The following is a 20,030-nucleotide window of genomic DNA, read 5'->3' as shown; positions in this document are numbered from 1 at the left end:
AATGATACTGAGTTTAGCCCCTACAACTGTACCCCAGTTTGCGCGGGTAACTGATGAGATACAACCTTCAATCGAAGTATCAAAACCATGATAAGAATAAATTCCATTTCAGAGAAACTGTTGACACGGCCCGAAAAACCCTCAACTTCGGCCGAAATGCCAAGGTCGACAAAGAAAGGGTCTTGACTGGACATGAAAATTCAGGCTTAATGATGGGACTACCCCTTTGGCAGCAAAAATAACAATATCACTTCAGATTCTCTACGTTCCCAGGAAGGTTATGTTGTGATTGAATTCTGGTTGAGAAAAATCTTAAATAATTGGGCCTGGAAGGTAAAATAACTTGAGAAATTATGATTGAATAAGTATGATAAGTTTAACACTTCAAAGTGAATAGTATGTCTTCCCGCGAAAAGATACTAGGCGGAAAAGAAAACCCACAAGAGCTAGCTTGGGCGCGTGCAAAACGCGCTTTTTGCCCATATGCGATATGTGGATAAATAAAGCCACTTATTTACTTACTTAGTGGGGGCTCTAACTTCCGAACCGAAACTTACTTCGAATTCACAGAAATGAGAAATAAAGGACTTTGAAAAAGTCTACCTAGATTAGACCCACTGAGTTCGAATGGGATGCGTAACAGTTTATATTAGGAGACCGTGTTCACGGAACAATTTCTAACATGTCTAACCTTCAGTGTAGCGCAGGGGACGACTTTGTAGCGAAGCGACTGGCTACTCTTGGAGAACCCTTTGTATCAACACCCTGGTACATTAACCCCTTCCCTGCCATGGACGTATGATAGGTGACCCCAGACTGAGGCTCCTTCATAATAAAAGGAGGGAAACTCGGGAAGGGAAGAAAAATGAAATGGAGAAAATGTGAAGCTCTCCACATTATTTCACTCTTCTTCCCGCGATATGGCACTGGTCAGCGGTTGTCAGTACTCACACTCTCCCTCTAAAAGACGCGAAAATTTCAGTTCATGAGATGGAAGTTGTTTGTTGATGGACTAAACCATAGCTCTCGCTGTTGCCTGAGAAAGGCAAATGTCCAAGTTTCAGGAGCTTAAAAGGGAGCTTAGTATCCTTGAGAAAACCTTTGGCTCCCAGCACGAACATTTCCGCGTTGAAGCCAATGGTTTGGACGAGGTGACATACCGATTTCTCGCACCCAATGGCGAGCATGTAGTTCACTGCAATATCTATGTAAGCATTGTTTATTTTCATGTTTCTAACGACTAACTCGTTTGAGGGTATTAAGTATGAAAAGGATTTCAATCAAAGACGTTCTAATGTGAATGTGCCATTGGTTAAAAGGAATCTTATCCAAACCCACCACCAATGTGGTTCGCGGAAAGCGAAGATGCAAAAATCACTCAAGTTGTTGAGTCCTTGAGCTGTATTGAACCTACTGCACCAAATCTGGTAAGATTCTGTTTGGGGTTTTATTATCTTAAATGGGCTCTCTGTAGAATGTTTCGAGATTAAGCCTGGTGTAAGCTTAACAATGGACGTTTACTTTCGTTTGTTATCTACCGCAGCTTCTTCGCTCTACAAAGCACTTGGTCAAGGAACTCTACAAATGGAAAAATGTACCTATACCATCGCACATAGAAAGCTTGGATCTGGTTCAGTTCATACACGTAAGTTCACATTAATTTGCCTTTCATCTCTAGTGAATCGGTTTACGTAAGATTGATAAACTACAGGGTTGATTTTACCGTGGATATGCTTCGCAAATTTATATTATTATTATTATTCATACACGTCTGAGAGCGAGGCAGAATATTGCATGATTTTACAGACGCCAAAATAAAAGAGAAAACTAAATCACAAAGGGGCTTTAACCGGAAGTCATATTCAAAAACAGCTGTAATGTAACATTTTTGGTCAAAAATGTGCTGAATTTACCTTCCCCATGCATGAATTGCTTTTTATAGTTAGATTACCAATGACTAGAAAATTAAGTGAATTTTCAAAGCAGAATTAGCTATAATTTTCACTGTTATTGATGCACAAGTGTTCTTTGGATTTTCACTGTGTTACCAAAAATAGGCAACACTGTTCCCTTAAAGGGTACTGTGATATGCATGTGAAACTACTTATATAATTACCATGCATAATTTGTCGTGGTTGCATATTTGGGCAGCGATTCAAGTATATTTCTGTTAAAGGAAGTCTTTAAAATGAGTTTTGCTACAAGTTCAGTTCAGTAATGGCTAAAATTCCAATAGATTGTCTTATTTTCCATCCCATCCCAATTATGTTGAAAGAGTTAAAAATTAAGATAGTTTCTGATTCATTCCATTCTTGCAGATATTTCCAAATTGTAATATGCTTCGTAGATATAAATATATGTCTTACAGATGTAAACTCTTTTTTCGAAGGCTCGCTGGGAATTATTTGATTATTAATAATTTTGGTCAATAGTCCCTTTCTTAACTGACACATTTTCGCAAGAAAGAGGGTAAGCGGAAACAAACATTTCATTGATATATGGCCTAAATACAGTATTTTGTGGAAATTCCTCTAAATATTCTAAATATGTAATAAAATAGGCAGCCCCCTTAAAATGTTTTTCACTACACTTACCAGGCAGCATAACAGAAGAAGTAGGCAAATTTAAAAGCTTAAAGACCAAAGGGGTTTTGGGAAAAATTAGTGCGAACTACACTTAAGTAGCAAATCATATGTACACAGTAGAATCACTGGCTAGCGTTCTATGTAGTCATTCTTTTAGGTGAGTCGTGGAGTGAAGAGTAGTTTGACTCACCTGATATCAACTGTGTGGGACTAATGGCCTGTATAAAGGAAGAAGCCCTGGATAAAAGGTTGATGTGGAGCTATGGAAGTTAACTGCTGATTTTAATGCTACAAGCAAAAAATTAATATGCGGCCTTTTGAATCAAAACTCCATGGAATAGGGGTTAATAACTGGTGCACTGTTTGCTTCAGCACGAGTGTGCAACGTGGTAATCTTTTTCAAAGGTGCTCAAGTTGAGTGAACGCTTTGAAGATTGTGTGATGATAACCAAATAGAATCACCAGACCTTGAAAAACACAGTTTTATTTTTGTGATTCAGCTGTAATAATATAGCTCAAAAAAAGTATTTGAAGCAAAACAGAATCACTGTCCACTTTATTTTTGTCAATGAACAAGTTTTATTAACAACCAGGGACTTTAATTTTAATAAGTTTGTTTGAAAATCCACAAAAGATAGGATAGAAGGGGAACTTATTCTGATGTAGTAGTGATGGTAACTGGAGCATGAATTTTTTTTTTAACCTAGAAAACATCTATGTTGTAGGTTAAAATGAATCCCAGGTTAAAATGATTTCAACCTAGGTTGATTTGTATTTTCCTTTGTTTCAGATGTAAATTACCCAACATTAACAAAAGAAAATACAAAATAGCCTAGGTTGAAATCATTTTAACCTGGATTCGTTTTAAACTACAACATCCACAGTCTGAGAATTTCAAAACAATTTACCTTGTATGTCAACCTGCTCAATTTTTTATCAGCAAATGTCTTTATAAAATATCATTTTTTGACACATTTAAAAGATAATTCATTTGGTATGAAGTAAATGTTTCAAGGACACATGTTTGTCGCAGATTTAGTTGTAAAAGAATGTATGCCTTTAATGTTTTGGCTAAAAGAAGTGTTTCCTCTCATGCTGAAGTGATAACATCAAATTTTTGGTCAATTTTCTTGTGCCAAAACAGATTATCCTCTCAGTTCAATAAATTGATAAGGATTGTCAACAAGTTATATTTTTGATAATGTTCTAAGTAAGTTAAGGAATCTTGAAAGGGTTTTTAGCTGTGCCTGTGAGTGAAACCAACGCATACCTAAATTGAGGTGTACAGGTTAGCTGAATGAATCAAAATGTCTATCAGAAGTCATGCGTGCAGAACACCTGAAATGGAATTGCAGTGCTCATAAAATTGCGCAAACCAGAGATAAAAGCTGCAGAAAACATTAATTTTGTTTTTATCTCAAAATTTTGTGTGGTGACCTATCCTGATTTTTTGCTTGTATGCCATATTTAGTATGACACTGCAAATAGAAATGTTTGGGAGAAAGTTATCCAGTAGAATTTTCTGTAGGGGGAAGATATGCCTTTTTTGAAATAACACAAGATCTACTGGACAACTTTTTGTCATATTACCAGCAAGAGGAGTTAAAGAATCTAGGGTGCTTTCCAACACAGTAATAAAAACAGTAAGTCACCGACTTAGTTTTTGTGGCCACTGCCTTCTTGGAAGGCATAGCCACTATGCTACTGTGTTGTCCTTAAATCGGAAGCATTTGGAATTGCAGAATTTACCCGAAGTTGGGTCGAGTTCACCACGACAGGTTGACGAGATCTCAGACGGCTTTATTCGTAGATCCTTGTATTTCAATTCAAAATGGCTGCCGTGTCTGTCATGCATGGATTTTCGTGGTGGCAGTTTGTGGTTCTTGGAACGAAAACACAGCTTTTCAATACTGTAAATCAAGAACAGCTTTTAAGGAACGCTTGGCTGCCTAAAAAGAGGAAATCAGTGAGTTCATAGCGGAGAAATGCCTGTTCGAGATTGCGTCAAGGCAAAACATGTGCGATTGGAAACAAGATCTGCAAATCATCACATGAGCTGTAGACGTTCTCGGAAATTTTTGTGTGCTCCTGGGAATCCACCTCACAAAATATTACAGGTTTGAATGTGAATTTGACCCTGCTTTATGTTAAATTGGTCGATTTTTCATATTTTAAATAGCTTTGGCGAAATTTTTGAAAAACGAGAAATTGTGCTTTAGTGACTTGCAGTTCGCTTGGATCAGTCGCCTTCACGTAGCTTCACTCGAAGTGGCCACACTTTTTGGGTTTTGTCACTTTATCAGCAAACTGGTTTTAATATTATTCTGAATGGCAAAACCCCCATGAGGAACAAAGTGCTCAGAAGTATTCTTCATGCTAATTCCATGGCTGAAGAGCAAAAAACAATTGGCAAAACAAAGTTAGTTTGCTAACTCAGGACTGCTATATATAAAATTATATGTTATTGAACTAGCATGACGACTGTATTGGGAAAATATTGGTCAAGTTCCATAAACTTGCAAAAAAAAGGACGAGACCAATATTTTCCCAATACTGACCAAACAGACTAGTTCCATAAGGTTTTTATTATATAGGCTTTCCTGTCGGTTGTTTTCTAGTACGCATGAAACTTGTTTATGTTCGTTGTTCAAGTAGTGCGAGAAAAAGTGCAGGAAAGCCTTTTCAATGTCGATGCGTACACAGACAAAAACCATGTGGAATAATTCTGATTGGCTTGCGCACGGCGACTTTATCAATAAAGGTTTGACACGCAAAGGTTGACAGGTTTCGTCAATCAAAGTGGAAAAGTTCGAGAAATGAAAAGTTAGCTCATTTTGAGATTCGGAAGAAAACGCATTTCTCAAAAGTGCTCAAAAGTCTCAACTTTTGAAAAAGACTTACTATGTAATGAATGACAATCAATGAAATCGAGGCTTTTGTAGTCAAAATTACATTTTAGTTGTCTTTATCGTCATGAAAATGGCTCGGAGCTTGGGAAGCAGTGGCTTATCATGATTCGTAATCTGGATGCTAAGTGAGCAGTTTTGGTAATTTGCTCCTCGAAAAATAGATGGATAGATAGATAGTTTATTAATGAAAAACCTTGCAACCACAGGCTGAATTACATCTGATTTACAATAAAAGATATAACAATGAATGACAATACCAAGCTAAAAGAGGAGGACATGGGGGGGCTCTGAACACCGCAACACCACAACAAAAATTAACGAACACCGCATCACCGCAAGAAAAGTCAACGAAACACTGTCACCGCAACAATTATTTTTAGCTACATGATTTTAACGTCCACACTTGAGGTAATACTTTTATACCTAAACAATTACATGTCTTATATTAAAAAAGAGTGTATCTATATCACGGAGGGACACCAGCATGGCGGCTCCATACCAGGCTCTGTCACTGCTCTGTAAATTTGCGTAAACCATTTCGACGAATATCTGAAGTTTGGGAAAGCGCAGAGACCTAACACTTGGAGAAGTGTCTTCTTTATTTATCTCCTATAACATCATAATTTCTTGACTATATCCACTGATTAGTTTTCGATTTTTTTTTTGTTGCGTAACATTTGAAATCGATCTACCGGGATCGCTCTCCGGAGCGCGTTGAATGACCCTTTCACACTTCGATATCGATAATCGTTTGAAAAAATAGAAGGTCGAGAAGGCACCAGGACCTTGGAGCCGATATAGACCAGTATCAAAATGACCTCTAGACCATCCTAGACTGAAAAGTCAGAAAGGAAATAATAGTAAACATGTCTAAGTTACAAACTTACCAAATGCACTCTCTTAGCTTATAAAGCCGTCTTTCTTCACTGTTGACACGACATCTTAATTTATTTTTGGACCGGTAGTTTTTGCCACCTTTTCCTTTTTCGTAGAAAAAAGCTACACAATCAATGATACATTCGTTGTTTCCAGAATTCCCAGGATTAATTTCTCCGACCTCGGCCATGGTTTCCACGTGTCTAAAGGACCTAAAGAAGGCTGAGCTCTGGGTGGCAGAGGTCAAGTTACTCGTCAAGTTACGTATTTATTAATGAAAACAGCTTCGCATTGGCAGCTTAAACATATTAAAGATTAACTCGATAATGTTGGTCTGTATTTTATTACAAATTAAACACAATAAGAGCACAATGGTGTGTGCTTGTCATAAATTATCACGGATTAACAAAGTTTCCATGCTAAATTTAGGTCTGAGAAAGATCAGACAAGAAACCGCAACACCGCAAATAATTTCGTTTCACCGAACACCGTAGCGTGAAAAACACAAACATCGCACACCGTAGGGTTTGAGATCACTGCAACACCACAAATTGAGATTTTATTCACCGCATCACCGCATAAAAAAAACACCAACACCGCAACACCGCAAATCCCCATGTCCCCCTCCTAAAAAAAACTATAAATCAAAAATAGCTGATATGGCTGCTGTCGTGGTCATCATACTGTCTGGTACTTTCCACCTCATTGTTGTCTGTGTATTGCCAGCTGCTTGGAGCTCGCTTATGGTTGTTGAGCGACTGAGAGCTAATGACATTCTTCGTTGTTACTGAATGGAAGCCGATTTGTATGAATAAAAACTTTTCAGATTTCGATGTACATGTACACTCAGTTGGGACTACAACCTGTTTTGTTTTTGCTCTGAGGACTTCTCGGGATAGCTTAAATTCGTCACCTTGAATGAGGTTGACTTGTGACCCGTGGGTATTAAGAGAACGCTGGATACATAAAATTACATAAAATATTTTAAATAATTTTTACAATATTATTGTCTGATATCAGCGATCATAATAAAGATTCATGTAGTATTGTAGGGCTGAAAATTTCTATGGCATTTGTTTACATCGTGTTTTCTCAGAACTACATTTACTTGTCAGGCAAAGGGGATGTTTCTCTGGGAGAAAATAACCCCAATTCTGAAAATCATACTTCCCAATTTTTTAACAAATTTGTTAATAAGTTTTTACTCTGGAACAAAGACAAAGAGACAAACAGCACCTTAGTTTGTTATTTTCTTTTTTAAAAAATTAAAAAAGTTTGTTTTTATTGTTGTTTTAGGAAAATGTTGAGATGAAAGATTCTACAACATCACAAGAAGACGAGGAAAGTGAAGATGAAGGCTTAGAAGAGGTACATGTATAGTGCAAGAGACAGATAGACAGCAAACTGTTTTTAATTAGTAACTTGGCTTTATTGTCAGACCTTAGAGCTATGAGACGTTTTACAGCCCAGATATGATTTGATTTTCAAGATGAAAGGTGATCATGCCCTCAACCATACAGGTGTGCAAGCATAAGGGTATGAGCAATTTTTCTATGAGCCTGAGGCTTTCCTTGCCTTACAGTACTTGTAACAGAAATTAAGACTCCAAGAAAATTTCGGAAAAAAATTTAGACTGTGATACCCTTGACATTTGACTAAAATTCTGCATAAATATTATTTTATTTGGAAAAGACCTTTTGCCATTGTTAAAACTACCTTTTTTTACGCTTTAATCAATAAATGGAGGTGCCCACAGGATCCCAGAGTTGTTACTTGCACCAATTAGCTGGTCATGATATGGCGTTATTCAATCACATGTACCTCTTGTTTTGCCAGGGCCACGAGGATAGTGAAGATTCTGATAACTATGAAATGGAAGAAGATACAGAGTAAGAATTTACTTCATGATGTATAATAAAATTAATACAAATTATGTTTGTATATAATTTATATTCCTGATATTTTATGAAAACCAGGCTCACAACCCTACCCGCAATGACCCGGAGAATGCCCTGTTTGGCCGGTTTAGACCCCAAAACTTACAAGGACATCCCAAACTGCTCCCATCCAACAGCCAATAATTTAGAGTCTTGTCATATCCATGTCTTGAAAGTCATCATGCTTCATGTAGCCTGCAATTTAAATCAGGGAAAAGTTGCAATAAGTCCCTCTCCACATGGCCATACATAAAGTGATTCTTTGAAGCATATTGTCACTAAATGCACCTGGATGCTTGAAACTGAGCGTCATACATTTTTATATATTATTAATTTTATTTACAAAAAAAATTTATGAAGCTTGGTTTCAAGCATCTAGGTGTAAGTGACAATATGCTTCTAAGAATCTCTTCATGTATGGCCATGTGGTGTGGGACTTATTACTTCATACATGTATATTAATATTTTGTTATATGTAAATAGGCAAGACTCAAATAAAGAAGTACATGAGATTGGTGCAGCTAATTATGCAGTATTGGAGAGGATAAGAGTGAACAGAAGGGAAGACCATCTTAAGGTAATACAGCAAACCTCTTGTACACTACATAGGTACCCACAAACCACCATGGAAACATGATCACCTAGCTAGGGGAGATTGCCTGTTAGCTATAGGAGAGGTCTCAGATAATGGCTGAAGGACAATAAAGACATCTGAGTATCATGGACAAGTACATACCTGCCGTAGTGATGCCAACTCTCCCGCTTTTGGTGGGAGACTTAAGCTTTTTTGCCTCGTCTCCTGCTCTCCCGCTTTTTATGTCCACTATAAATACACTGTATGGAATACTTAGTTAAAATAGAACAGACTTTCTCCTTGTCTTTTTGTGTCACACTCCCACTAGATAAGATCGAATGCGGATTGTGCCTTTCTTTTTGCCATTGAACCTATTGAAATGTCAAAATTACGGTGGAAGGGTGAATGCCCTCCTCCCTCTTCCCCTACTGACTGGTGGCTGCCCCTGAAGTTTTCTAGATGTCTCCAGATTTTTGTACTCTGGGGGTTGGCAAGTATGCCGCCGGTAGTTACTTAAAAGACGTGGTTGCTTATTGCTAGATGGGTTCACTCCATGAGGTTCAACTGTGTTGAAATGTTATATTCATTTTCATGGAATGTTTGGATATTAATCATTGGAAGCTCCCTCTTGAAGTTGTTAATGTTTGAACGGCTTGGTGAAAAAACAGCATTTCTTAAATTACCTCATCTAAAATGTCATACAGAGTGGTATCTTACATTAGCCTGCAAGCAAGTTCTCTAATTGGAGTCTCATGCGAGATTTATTTGGGGCACGAGCAAGACAAAATCACAAAAGGATAGGGCCAAAAAATAATGGATGTACTTCCATATTATTTGGCCCTAAGTCCTGAAATTGATCATTTAAGTTACTCGACACCATTGGGTGCTTTTTGTTTTGGAGTTGGCTGGTCTGACCAGTTGATTTGTAAATGGATGTGCCATTTTAAATGATCAGTTTTACCTTTAATCTTAAATAACAGAAGATTTTAAAAAATCAGTGGTACAGCTGTACACACCATTTTGAAGAAATTACAAGGGTTTGCATAATTAAGAGTGTGTCAAATTGGCACATTCCAGCCAGTTCTGACAAATGAGGAGCACCTTTCATTATGTCTATGACTTTTTCAAAAATCTTGTCAAAACATACAGCTGAAGCACATGGTTGACTTTGAGTTCACTTCAGTCTCCAATGTTAACAAAACTACCAACTCTGTTAAAACCCTTTCCTGCCCAAGAGTTCTATATGGCACAGGATGCAATTATGAACTCAGTATTTGGTCAATTTGTGTGAAATTTGCACAACCAAAAGATCTTGGAAAGATCTACAAATTGAAGGCATAAAATTGTGCCCCCCTCCTATATGAAACTTGATTTGCTACCCCCCAAACTTTTGGAATTTTTTCCATTATACCTTAAGGGTCCAGTTGATATCTTATAGAAAGGAATGCACTGAGAGCTGTACATTAAGCTATAGTTTAGGGGGATACCCAGTATGTACAGCAAATGGGAAAATTTTAGATGTTTTTCAATCTTATTTCATTTTGGACTTTTCTCACTCTAATATGCGACCTCCTCCATCTCTGTTGGTGTGATTTATAGCACACCCCAGAAAATACCTTTTAAATGGTATATTACATGTGGTCTCCCAGTTCATTAGTTAGTGATTTAGAAAAATGCAGCATTTCCCTCAGGCGCGAAATGGTTAAATTCTATTAAATGATATTAACCAGTCTGTGCACATGTATACAGACTTGAAGTAGAAATATTTGGATCGGTGTTAAGGCCAACTGTCACTTACTATGCCATTTTCCTTTGCTGAACTTGTTATTATTATTATAATCATAACATTGATTGCCGGGAAAATAAAGGATTTTTAGTTTTTACAGTCAAGTCAATCAGTGTTGTTATAACAATTAATAGTTGTTTGTGTTCTGTTAGGGAACAGTCAGTGGGTCTGTTCAAGCAACTGATAGGTTAATGAAAGAACTGAGAGATGTGTACAGGTCTGACAGTTTCAAAAGAGGTATTGGCTTATATTTATATACTGTACTTCAAATTTTTAGATTAGAGCGACTTTTAATTGAGTGTCGTAAAACAAAAAACAAATTTATAATTATTACACTGGCCAATCACAACAGATGTATACAAACAACACAACGCAACTTACAACTCAAAGCAAGAACATGTAACTGGTACATGTACATGAAGTGCAGGAAAACCCGTGCTAGCAAGTCATGATTGGTATTGTTTCTCATTGATTGAGAATGTGGCTCAAATTTTTTAAACCAGTCACAGAGCACAGTAAAATAAAACCAAAGCAATTGTGAACTGCTTTCGACACTCAATAACATAAATTATTGAAAACCAAATAGAATCTAGAAACTTGGAGTACATATTAATTTTGGGAGCTGCGACATTTTTTACCTCGACAAATACTCTTGAATATGTATCAATCACTGATCTATCCTTATTTAACTTATGGTCTGGCTGCCTGGGGCAAGGCATACAAGAATTACCTAAACAAAATTTTAAAACTCCAGAAAAGAGCACTTCATACATGTATGATGTGTTTCACTGACAGATGCGATCATGCAATTCCCTTCTTTATTGATGCTAACACTTTACCAATAACTTTTCTTTATTACGAGTCTGTATCAAATTTAATGCACGATATTAACAGCAATAATGCACCATTAAACATTGTTCACTTATTTGAGAAAACATCCAGCATTCATTCATATTATACACGATCAACCACCTCCAGAAAGGTTTACGTTAAAAGCTTTAGATTAGAAATACAAAAGCATTCTTTTTCTCGACTTGGTGTAAAGCTGTGGAATGAGATACCATCTTATATAACAGACCTGTAGAAAAAAGCATTCATAATGGTACTTCGCCAATAATTTGCTTTTCGATGTCCTGGAAAAAGAAGATGACTTTAGGACTTACTGAATAATTGCTCCATTTACTATTATTACTTTTTTCTGTGAACTAGTGTAAAATGCTTTAAATCTGTTACTATGTAAAGTTTTTGCATGTCCGTATTTGTAAGTTCTTGTTACTTTATCAAGTGTTTCTGTATTCATCTTGTCCCATCTTGATTAGCTTTGTAACTATTTGCGGGACAAGCCGTTCATTAGACTGATTATTTTTCAAATAAACTGTGGTTGTTGTTGTTGTTGTTGTTGTTGTTGGTTGTAAGATAATACATGTAGGTGTACAGTGTGTTACTTAATATAAAGAACAACTATAATAGAGTTGATATAGAGCCTAAGTGTTCTTTCAATTCATTTCAGGTACATACTCTGTGTGTCTCAACGATGATAATTTATATGACTGGACAATAAAAATTATCAGGTGTGTTCTTATATGAAGGTTAATAATAATATACACAATGTATGTGCGGTCATTTCATGCACTTGTATCATAGCAAATGTTGTTTAAAGTTGGCATACAAGGATGCAAGTCATGAGTTAATGTAGCCTGTTTTTGGTATTAATAAGGAGCATTACTGTATCATTACCTTTCCCTTAATGGTCTGGTACTTAAAGGGGAACTATCATGGGGGTTTTGATATCTTTTGTTAAAAAATTGATGATGAAATAAGACCTTCAATCAGCTGCCAAATAATTCTAGAATGATGAGAGGAAATAAATCAACTCAATTCTTGAAAGGAACAACTCGTGATCTGTTCTAGCGCATTTTGGAAACAAAAATGCGAGAACTTGAAAAACATTAGCCTAACAATTTTCAAGTTTCAATTCATACCGGCCTACTCTGTCTCTGGCCAGAGACACTAATCAACAGTTTTATTGCACTGGGGTGACAATTTATAACAAACTTGACAATTATTTCGTTGTTTCTGCTGACAGACAAACATTTTTGGGTCTTGCAATGACAGCAAATTTGCATGATTCTTCCCCTTTAATTAAACATGAGATTCATTTTGCAACTCATTCTCACTCTCATGCCTTACATGAAATATCCAGCTACATGTTGCTATAAATTATCCAGTTTCATATAATTTTATAACATGATTTAACATATAATTAGAAAAACAGATTGAAATGTTGTAAATGTGTAAATCAATTTAACTGCTGCAAAGGGATTTTTTGGCTTCTTGTTAATCATTGACAGGCTGGGACAATAGCACATATGACACTGCAATCCATTCAAAACATTGAAAGTTATCTGGTATTCTTGTGGAATGATATTATAATGATAATTTCTAATAAGCACTGATATCTTTTGCTAAGTAATAATTATTATTTAATTATGCTTGTTGTAGAGTGGATCCAGATAGTACTTTACACAAAGATCTGATGCAGCTCAAAGGCCAGGAGGGTACAGATCATGTCTTACTAAACATGACATTCACAGTGAGTAAAATATGTAGTGATTTGAGTTTAATTGTATTAAAATTGTAGTTATCTTATTTCCAGGCTCTAAAGCTATCCCCTTTTTTGCTAGAGCTGTTTTTTACCCTTTAATATAAAGCCCCAAAAGTGACTGGTCAGTATTTAATTTCTCTTTACAACATCAATACATGTAGTAGTACTTGATCCAGTATACATGTACAGATCATAATTTGAACAATGGAAGTAACCACTGAAGATAAAAATTTATTACAGTTAGAAATATATTCTGTCAGTCAGTTTTTGTTTTCTACTCTGTCAGTGAATTGAACTATGATTACTGTCTGGTTGTGTTCAAACTCTGTATTTGGCTTTACTGCAGTACTTGTTTTCGTCTTAGATAGAATACATACACATGCATGCAAAGTGCTGTAGCATCTAACTGACTGTGTATTTATTTATTTATCTTATTACAATTTTGCTTCATTGTTGTTCTCTTTCAGGAGAAATTTCCTTTTGATCCTCCATTTGTTAGAGTTGTGTATCCAGTCTTGACAGCAGGGTAAGTTAAACCGTTCAACAAGAGTCAAACATGGGGGAGGGGTGGGGGGTTGGGTTAATTGATTTCTACTGTTGGATAAGCAGCTGATTTTACTCGCTTTCCCAGTTAGGGGCAACAGTATCCTCAAGCTGTCTTTCAAACTTGACTGGTACACGGCTTGCCCTTTTTTGACTGAAACTTGTACATGTTCAAACTGGGAGTGGTAGGCGAAAGACACTTTTGGGTGTATTTATTTGATTAACCGCCCTGGGCGCTTATTTAATTTTGGGCCCATAAGGGTGGGTGCTAATTGAAGGGTGGGCGCTTATGACAGTATTTTCCCAACATTTTCCAAAAGTGAGGACATTTTTAGACAAAACAAGGGATAACAAGTTTATTTTGCTTCAACAAGACAAAACAAAAAACTTGCAAAAGCTAAATAAACATAAAAAAGCCTAAACAATATTAACTGCCATATCTAAAACCAATGTTGGAACACAACTGATGCTATGCTGGGCTAGTACAGAAATGTTTTTTGTTGGGAAGGGGTGGGGTGCCCGTCGCTTATTTACTGTTTAGGCTTTCAGGGTGGGCACTTATTCGAAGGTGGTCAATTAATCAAATAAATACGGCAGAGACTGTTTGTTTGTTTTCGTCACACTCTGAATGAGAATGAAGCTAAAGGTGATCTCAGTAGTTTTGCTTTCTTTCTTTGGTGTATGGAAAATTACTTCCTGAAGGCCTGACAACAATGCTTTGAACACAAGTTAATTACTTGTTGTATTATTTTGTAATAAATTTAGTTGATGTTCCAATACCTTGTCTAAATATTGTACATAAGAAAACTATTTTTTCCATGTTACCAGTTTGGCATTCATTCATTTTCTGACAGTGTGGTACATTTTTGTCTCTTTAGTTATGTACTAAGTGGAGGAGCTCTTTGCATGGAACTGCTCACCCCTCAGGTATAAATCAGCATTTAGAGTTTATATTGTGAAAAGTGCTTTCTCTAATTACACATAGAATAAATTGTTGTAGCTGAACCCCCCTCCCCCTTCCCCTCCCCATTTCTAAATGAGAGAGTGGCTACATGTGTTTCTTTGATGGGGTGTTCATATGAGGGATGGTAGACATATACACAGGTGTACAGACTTGAATTTCAGACCCCTTGGTGCACAAGTTACTTGTATCTTAAATGTAAAAGCTCTTGTTAGATCTATTAAGCCTGCCCCATTGATGGAGTCACCTCTTTGGAATCCCAATTTTGTAATAAGCTCTCTCCCTACCCCACCCCTTGGTGGGATTATTAAAAATGATTTAATTGTTGACATGGGTATCTGTTATATGTGAGAAAACATAGCATTCAGACTGCAGACGTTTTAAGCTTGTGCGTAACTGTAAATGGCATCATATTTACACAACCCCTAATAGGCCATTTCAGAGTTGCTGTGAAACTCATTGTGAAGGCGAGGCTAAGTGCAAAGCTTTTCATAATAAAATTAATCTTTTTTGCATGTGTTTTTCAAAGGAACTCATACATAGCCTTTTACTTGGTTCGAAAGTCGTGATTGAGAATGCATCCCCCCCCCCCCCCCCCCCAGCACCCCAAATCTCCTCCTCTATCTAGGCACTTGGGGGGGTTTTATAGAACTTTTTAAAGTATTTTAATTTTTAACTCTATCTGTTCTATTATTCTTTGGAAAAATACTTCTATGTTTACATGTATCACAGTCAACTGATGGGTGTTGTGGAACTTTTTTTTGTTGCTTTTAGGGCTGGAGCAGTGCTTATACCATTGAAGCTGTCATCGTGCAGATTGCTGCTACATTGGTGAAAGGAAAGGCGAGGATAAACTTCCAGGATAACAAAAAGGTAACGATTATTGGTTTTAGCGGATTACAGTCAAGGGACTATAAATTATGCTTACTTGTTGTATTAATTTAGGTACTGGCTTGATTTCCATACCTATAATACCCATTATAAACTGATGTAATGTGTCTATGCTGCAAGCTTGAGTCAGAAGTGCCTTTAGAATCAATTTGAGGGAACTCCAGAAAATTTCCATACTCCCCTTACAGAAGGTTTTTTGTTTTGCACCCCCCCTCCCCGTCCCCCCAGGAAATTCCAGTTTAGCTTCATATGTTGCTTCTAAAATTTTGACTTTTAAGGCACCCCTCCCCCTAGGAATTTCTGATAACTTTTTATTGGGTAGGTATGGATTATTTCTGAACTGCACAATTTTGGAATAAGACCTATGGGTCACACTACAGCTAAAAACATACAATGTAACTCAGCTGACTCCAGAAAATATATTAAAGGTCATAAGTTACATCAGTTCATGATTGAAGTACACACAGAGTTGGTGTTTCATTATATTATATTACCCGTAAACAGCTATTAAGTTGATTTAGGAATGTGATGTTATGTTTTAAGCCTGATGAATATAAATGAATGAGAGATGTATGTTTTCAGTCATTGAAGCAGGCATACTCGGAAAAGTTGCTAAGCTACAAAAATGTGTGATTGGGCATCTTTCATTGGATATTCATATCACCAGTGATGCTGTAATGATGTAGGAAATAGACACAGAACCACTTGCAATCAAGCATTAGTTATTTTCCTTTAAGATACTATGTTTATAGAGCATTTTCATTCACGTGACTACCAGCCATATTGGTTTACTGAAACAAAAGAAAGTATTTGCATAAAAATAGAATTCAATTCCCAGAGGTTTAGTTTGGGACACCAACATGGCCGCCATTTCTTTGTTTTGGGACACCAACATGGCCACTGTGACGTCATGTGAAAACACTTTATATAGCCACTGAAAGTGCTCAATCATGTGGCCTTAGCTCTTACGAGTCCCTGTACCTCATTGGTAGAGCATATAAACTTGTCTAGTAATTGGAAGGTCTTAGGTTCGATTCCTGTTGGGAGAACTAGATTTTTTTTCCAAGTTTGCCTGTGTCATGTACTGAAAAATAGAAAACTCTCATACTCTATTTTACTTTCTCCTAACAGCCAGGGGTGTACAGTCTTGTTAGGGCTCAACAGTCTTTTAGGTCTTTGGTACAGATCCATGAAAAAAATGGTAAGGTTACTGTAGGCTTGAATCAATGCAAGATAAGTACAGAAATGCACACTAGTTAGGGGTATGGTCTTTGTGGTAGACATCACAAAGTGTCCCATAGCCCTGTTATCTCTCCTGAAAACAGCTGTCAAACATGAAGTCATAAGAAAATGAAAAATAACTCAGTCTCATACCCAAATTCAGATGTACAGAATGTAATGGCATTTATAGATTTAAGTGATCAATACAGCAAACTGAGTGAGTTATTTGATCAATCAGTCATTTTTTGTCTGTTTATCAGTCCTTCCATTCTTCTGTCTTCTTTCCTTCCTTCTTTCCTTCCTTCCTTCCTTCCTTCCTTCCTTCCTTCCTTCCTTCCTTCCTTCCTTCCTTCCTTCCTTCCTTCCTTCCTTCCTTCCTTCCTTCCTTCCTTCCTTCCTTCCTTCCTTCCTTCCTTCCCAATTTTGCTTTTTTTTTTATTCTTTGCATATTGTCACAGTTTTGTTATTTATCAAAAAAATCATGCAAACCTCTGATATACATGAGACATGAACTTTAGTTAGTAATTTGTCAACAAAAATCTCTATTTCAAAGTTGACTGAACCCTCTTTATTCCCTAATGTTATCTAGCAATTATTTTCAGTTACCTCGAGTGCTAGACTGAATGTACTGCACCACTTCCATGTACATATATATCTGTTAACATTTTGTTTGTTTTCCTATTTTAAGGATGGTACACTCCACCCAAACATGAGGGCTGATGTGCACTGCATTTCCATTGTGATTTCTGTGAACTGCCTTTACATGGGATATTTTCTATGACAGTTTCTTGATATTGATACATGACAGATTTAGCTGCTGCTAGAACACAAAAGTTGTAATACCAAGGTGCTAGTATTCTGTCCATAGTTTATCCTTTGTTCCCCTCTTTTTGCGTTCATTTTGGCATAAGAATTACTCTTAGCATATTTTGATAGTTACAGTTTAAGTGCATCAGTTGCATTACGTAATTCTCATTAAGTTGTTTTTTGCTGATAGCAAAATTAGTAGAATTTGGTTGAGGGTCAGGGCATGCAGACTAGTCTTGTTGTCATATAAATGCTGTAAAGAATCCTTCTCTGCTTTGATCAAGGATTGCTCGTGCAAGACAAGTAAACATTACTAAAATCGATGTAGTAATAACTTACATTTTAAGAAGCCAAAGCAAGAGGAAAACGTTTGTAGGTTAACTTATACAGTACATATTTCCTTTCATAGCATTGTAATTACAGTCTTGGGAGTAAGCTTACTGCTTGAAAAGGGTTTTTTATATAGGCTGCTGCATCTGCAGCATTTGTCAGAGATGTCCCTAGCAACAAGGCTGAGCACTGGAAGAAGGTAAACTCTTCCTGATAAGGCAATATTAGTTAAAAACAAGCTGGGGTCTTAAGTCCCAACAAGTTACTAGGCCTGAAAACAATTTTATCAGAACATTGTTTGGCAATGGTTCTTCAAGTTGATATCTTTGTAAGTTTTTCGGATCACATTGGACAAGTACAGTTTGCACTACAAATACCTATAATCACAAAAAACAAACAAACAAAAAACAGCCTCATTAGACCTGGTATTCAGTTGTTGTGACTTTCTGAGGATCTTTACATTTCTCAAATGTGCCAAACCCCTGACCATACACAGTGGCAGATCAAAGGGAAGGGTCATTGGATTTGGGGGTGGGGATGCAAGGGAAGCTTGTCCAACCTTCCTCCCCTTTTCATTTATCCTTACCCCTACCTTTAAATCGAATACTAAATCTGCTGCTGTGACATTTCCACAATGCAGACACCTTGTTATCATAGACAGTTCAATTGTCCAAAATATTACCTCTGTGCCCACTTTGATGTTAGAGATCCCTTTATTATGCAGGTATTGAGGAGTATCCGTTTGGTGTCTGTATAAAAGGTTTGGCTAAAACATTTCCTTTAACGTTGTGTCAGGTTAAAATTAAGTAAAGTTTGATATTACGTAGCTTCAGATAACAGAAAGCAAAGAATGAAACTCAACTGATTATCCATATGTCTATTTTTGTCTGAAATATAACATCTCGGTATCTCAATCCCAAAGAGAGCCCATTGAAATAACTATTTTGTAGTTTAGGACTGCCCACATTAAAAAAGTTGTTGTTGCTATAAGTTAGTCGGAAAATGGCCACTTCTTGAATTTTGTATGTGATAAATTAATCTGAGACAATCTTAAAATGAGATTCTTTTTCCAAGGAAGAATTTTTTTCTTTAGCACACTTGAATCTTTCTCAGAAACCTTCTCTATTGGCCAGTCGTTTCAATGTCTTCTTCTTTTACGTATCTGTTTAGGACAGAGGTTGGCGCATGGCCAAAGATGACAATAGTTAATAAAGGAATGTGCAAAATCACCATTCCAGGTATTTTCATTCTAGAAGGGCTCCCCAAAAGCGGGGCCCAGCTCAGCATTGTCTTGACCTAACCTGTTTGAAATCAGTTTTGTTTTCAATCTTTTGTAAACAACTGTCTTTAACCAGTGAGAAATTATGTTCTGGGAGGGTTGCGGTCTTTTACCAAGCTACAGAATGATCGCAGATATGGTGGCCTGTAAGTAAGGAAGAGACAGGGGTATTTAGAGAGCGTTATTTTAAAAGTACCTTGCTCAAGTTGTTCTTATAGTGGATAAGATTACATGTATCTATTAAACAAACAATTTATAGCTGACTTAATTGATAAATCTCTTTAATCCAAGTTCTTCAATGGATGAATTCATACACCCTTTGAATAGCTGGGACCAGAGAAGATATATTTGGGGTAAAATAAGAGCTGACAAGTGACTCAAACTTGTATTAATTTTAATGCTCTTCATATTTTACAGTAGTTTACACTGTAATTTGACCGCGATGAGTAGAAAGAATGGTTAATTAAGCCCAATCAAACTTAGTTAAGCATAAGTGTAAACCTTATTTTAATTTAACCTAACCAAACATAATTGAATTTAAGACTGAAAAATATTTCAATCTTTCTTTTTGCAGCTACTTAACCTTTTAACCCCTAAATATCAAAGAGCAAATTCTCCTATCTTGTCCACATATTTTTCTTATAAAAGTATTGAGGAGAAGTTATTGAAATATCAAGAAAATTTACCTTGGGTGATCATGTCCTCAATTCTCATGACCTCGGGGGT

At 36.6% G+C, this 20,030-nt stretch overlaps 1 protein-coding gene across 1 annotated transcript; it reads left to right on the top strand.

Annotated features, from left to right (window-relative positions):
• Positions 1 to 941: 941 nt before the first annotated feature.
• Positions 942 to 18,435, top strand: LOC146459998 (ubiquitin-conjugating enzyme E2 Q2-like). The gene is made up of 14 exons (XM_085088581.1): positions 942 to 1,208; positions 1,320 to 1,427; positions 1,544 to 1,645; positions 7,667 to 7,738; positions 8,207 to 8,259; positions 8,791 to 8,884; positions 10,820 to 10,904; positions 12,178 to 12,238; positions 13,170 to 13,260; positions 13,740 to 13,798; positions 14,694 to 14,742; positions 15,551 to 15,649; positions 16,799 to 16,868; positions 17,577 to 18,435. Exons 1-14 carry the CDS (start codon positions 1,050 to 1,052, stop codon positions 17,606 to 17,608), a joined length of 1,134 nt encoding a protein of 377 aa, XP_084944707.1. The 5' UTR covers positions 942 to 1,049; the 3' UTR covers positions 17,609 to 18,435.
• The last annotated feature ends 1,595 nt before the right edge of the window (positions 18,436 to 20,030 follow it).

Source organism: Pavona decussata, unplaced genomic scaffold (assembly GCF_977016875.1).
Source record: "Pavona decussata unplaced genomic scaffold, jaPavDecu1.1 SCAFFOLD_215, whole genome shotgun sequence".
Classification (NCBI taxonomy): domain Eukaryota; kingdom Metazoa; phylum Cnidaria; class Anthozoa; order Scleractinia; family Agariciidae; genus Pavona; species Pavona decussata.
The sequence above is the reverse complement of the archived record's forward strand: the minus strand, read 5'-3'. Positions and strand labels throughout refer to the sequence as shown.

Bases quoted from the DNA above. Each gene is read 5' to 3' on its own strand.
- LOC146459998 (XM_085088581.1), top strand. From the start codon at position 1,050: ATGTCCAAGTTTCAGGAGCTTAAAAGGGAGCTTAGTATCCTTGAGAAA. The intron at 8,260-8,790 runs GTAAGAATTTAC...ATATGTAAATAG, and splicing joins GAAATGGAAGAAGATACAGA to GCAAGACTCAAATAAAGAAG. The intron at 14,743-15,550 runs GTATAAATCAGC...TGTTGCTTTTAG, and splicing joins TGGAACTGCTCACCCCTCAG to GGCTGGAGCAGTGCTTATAC.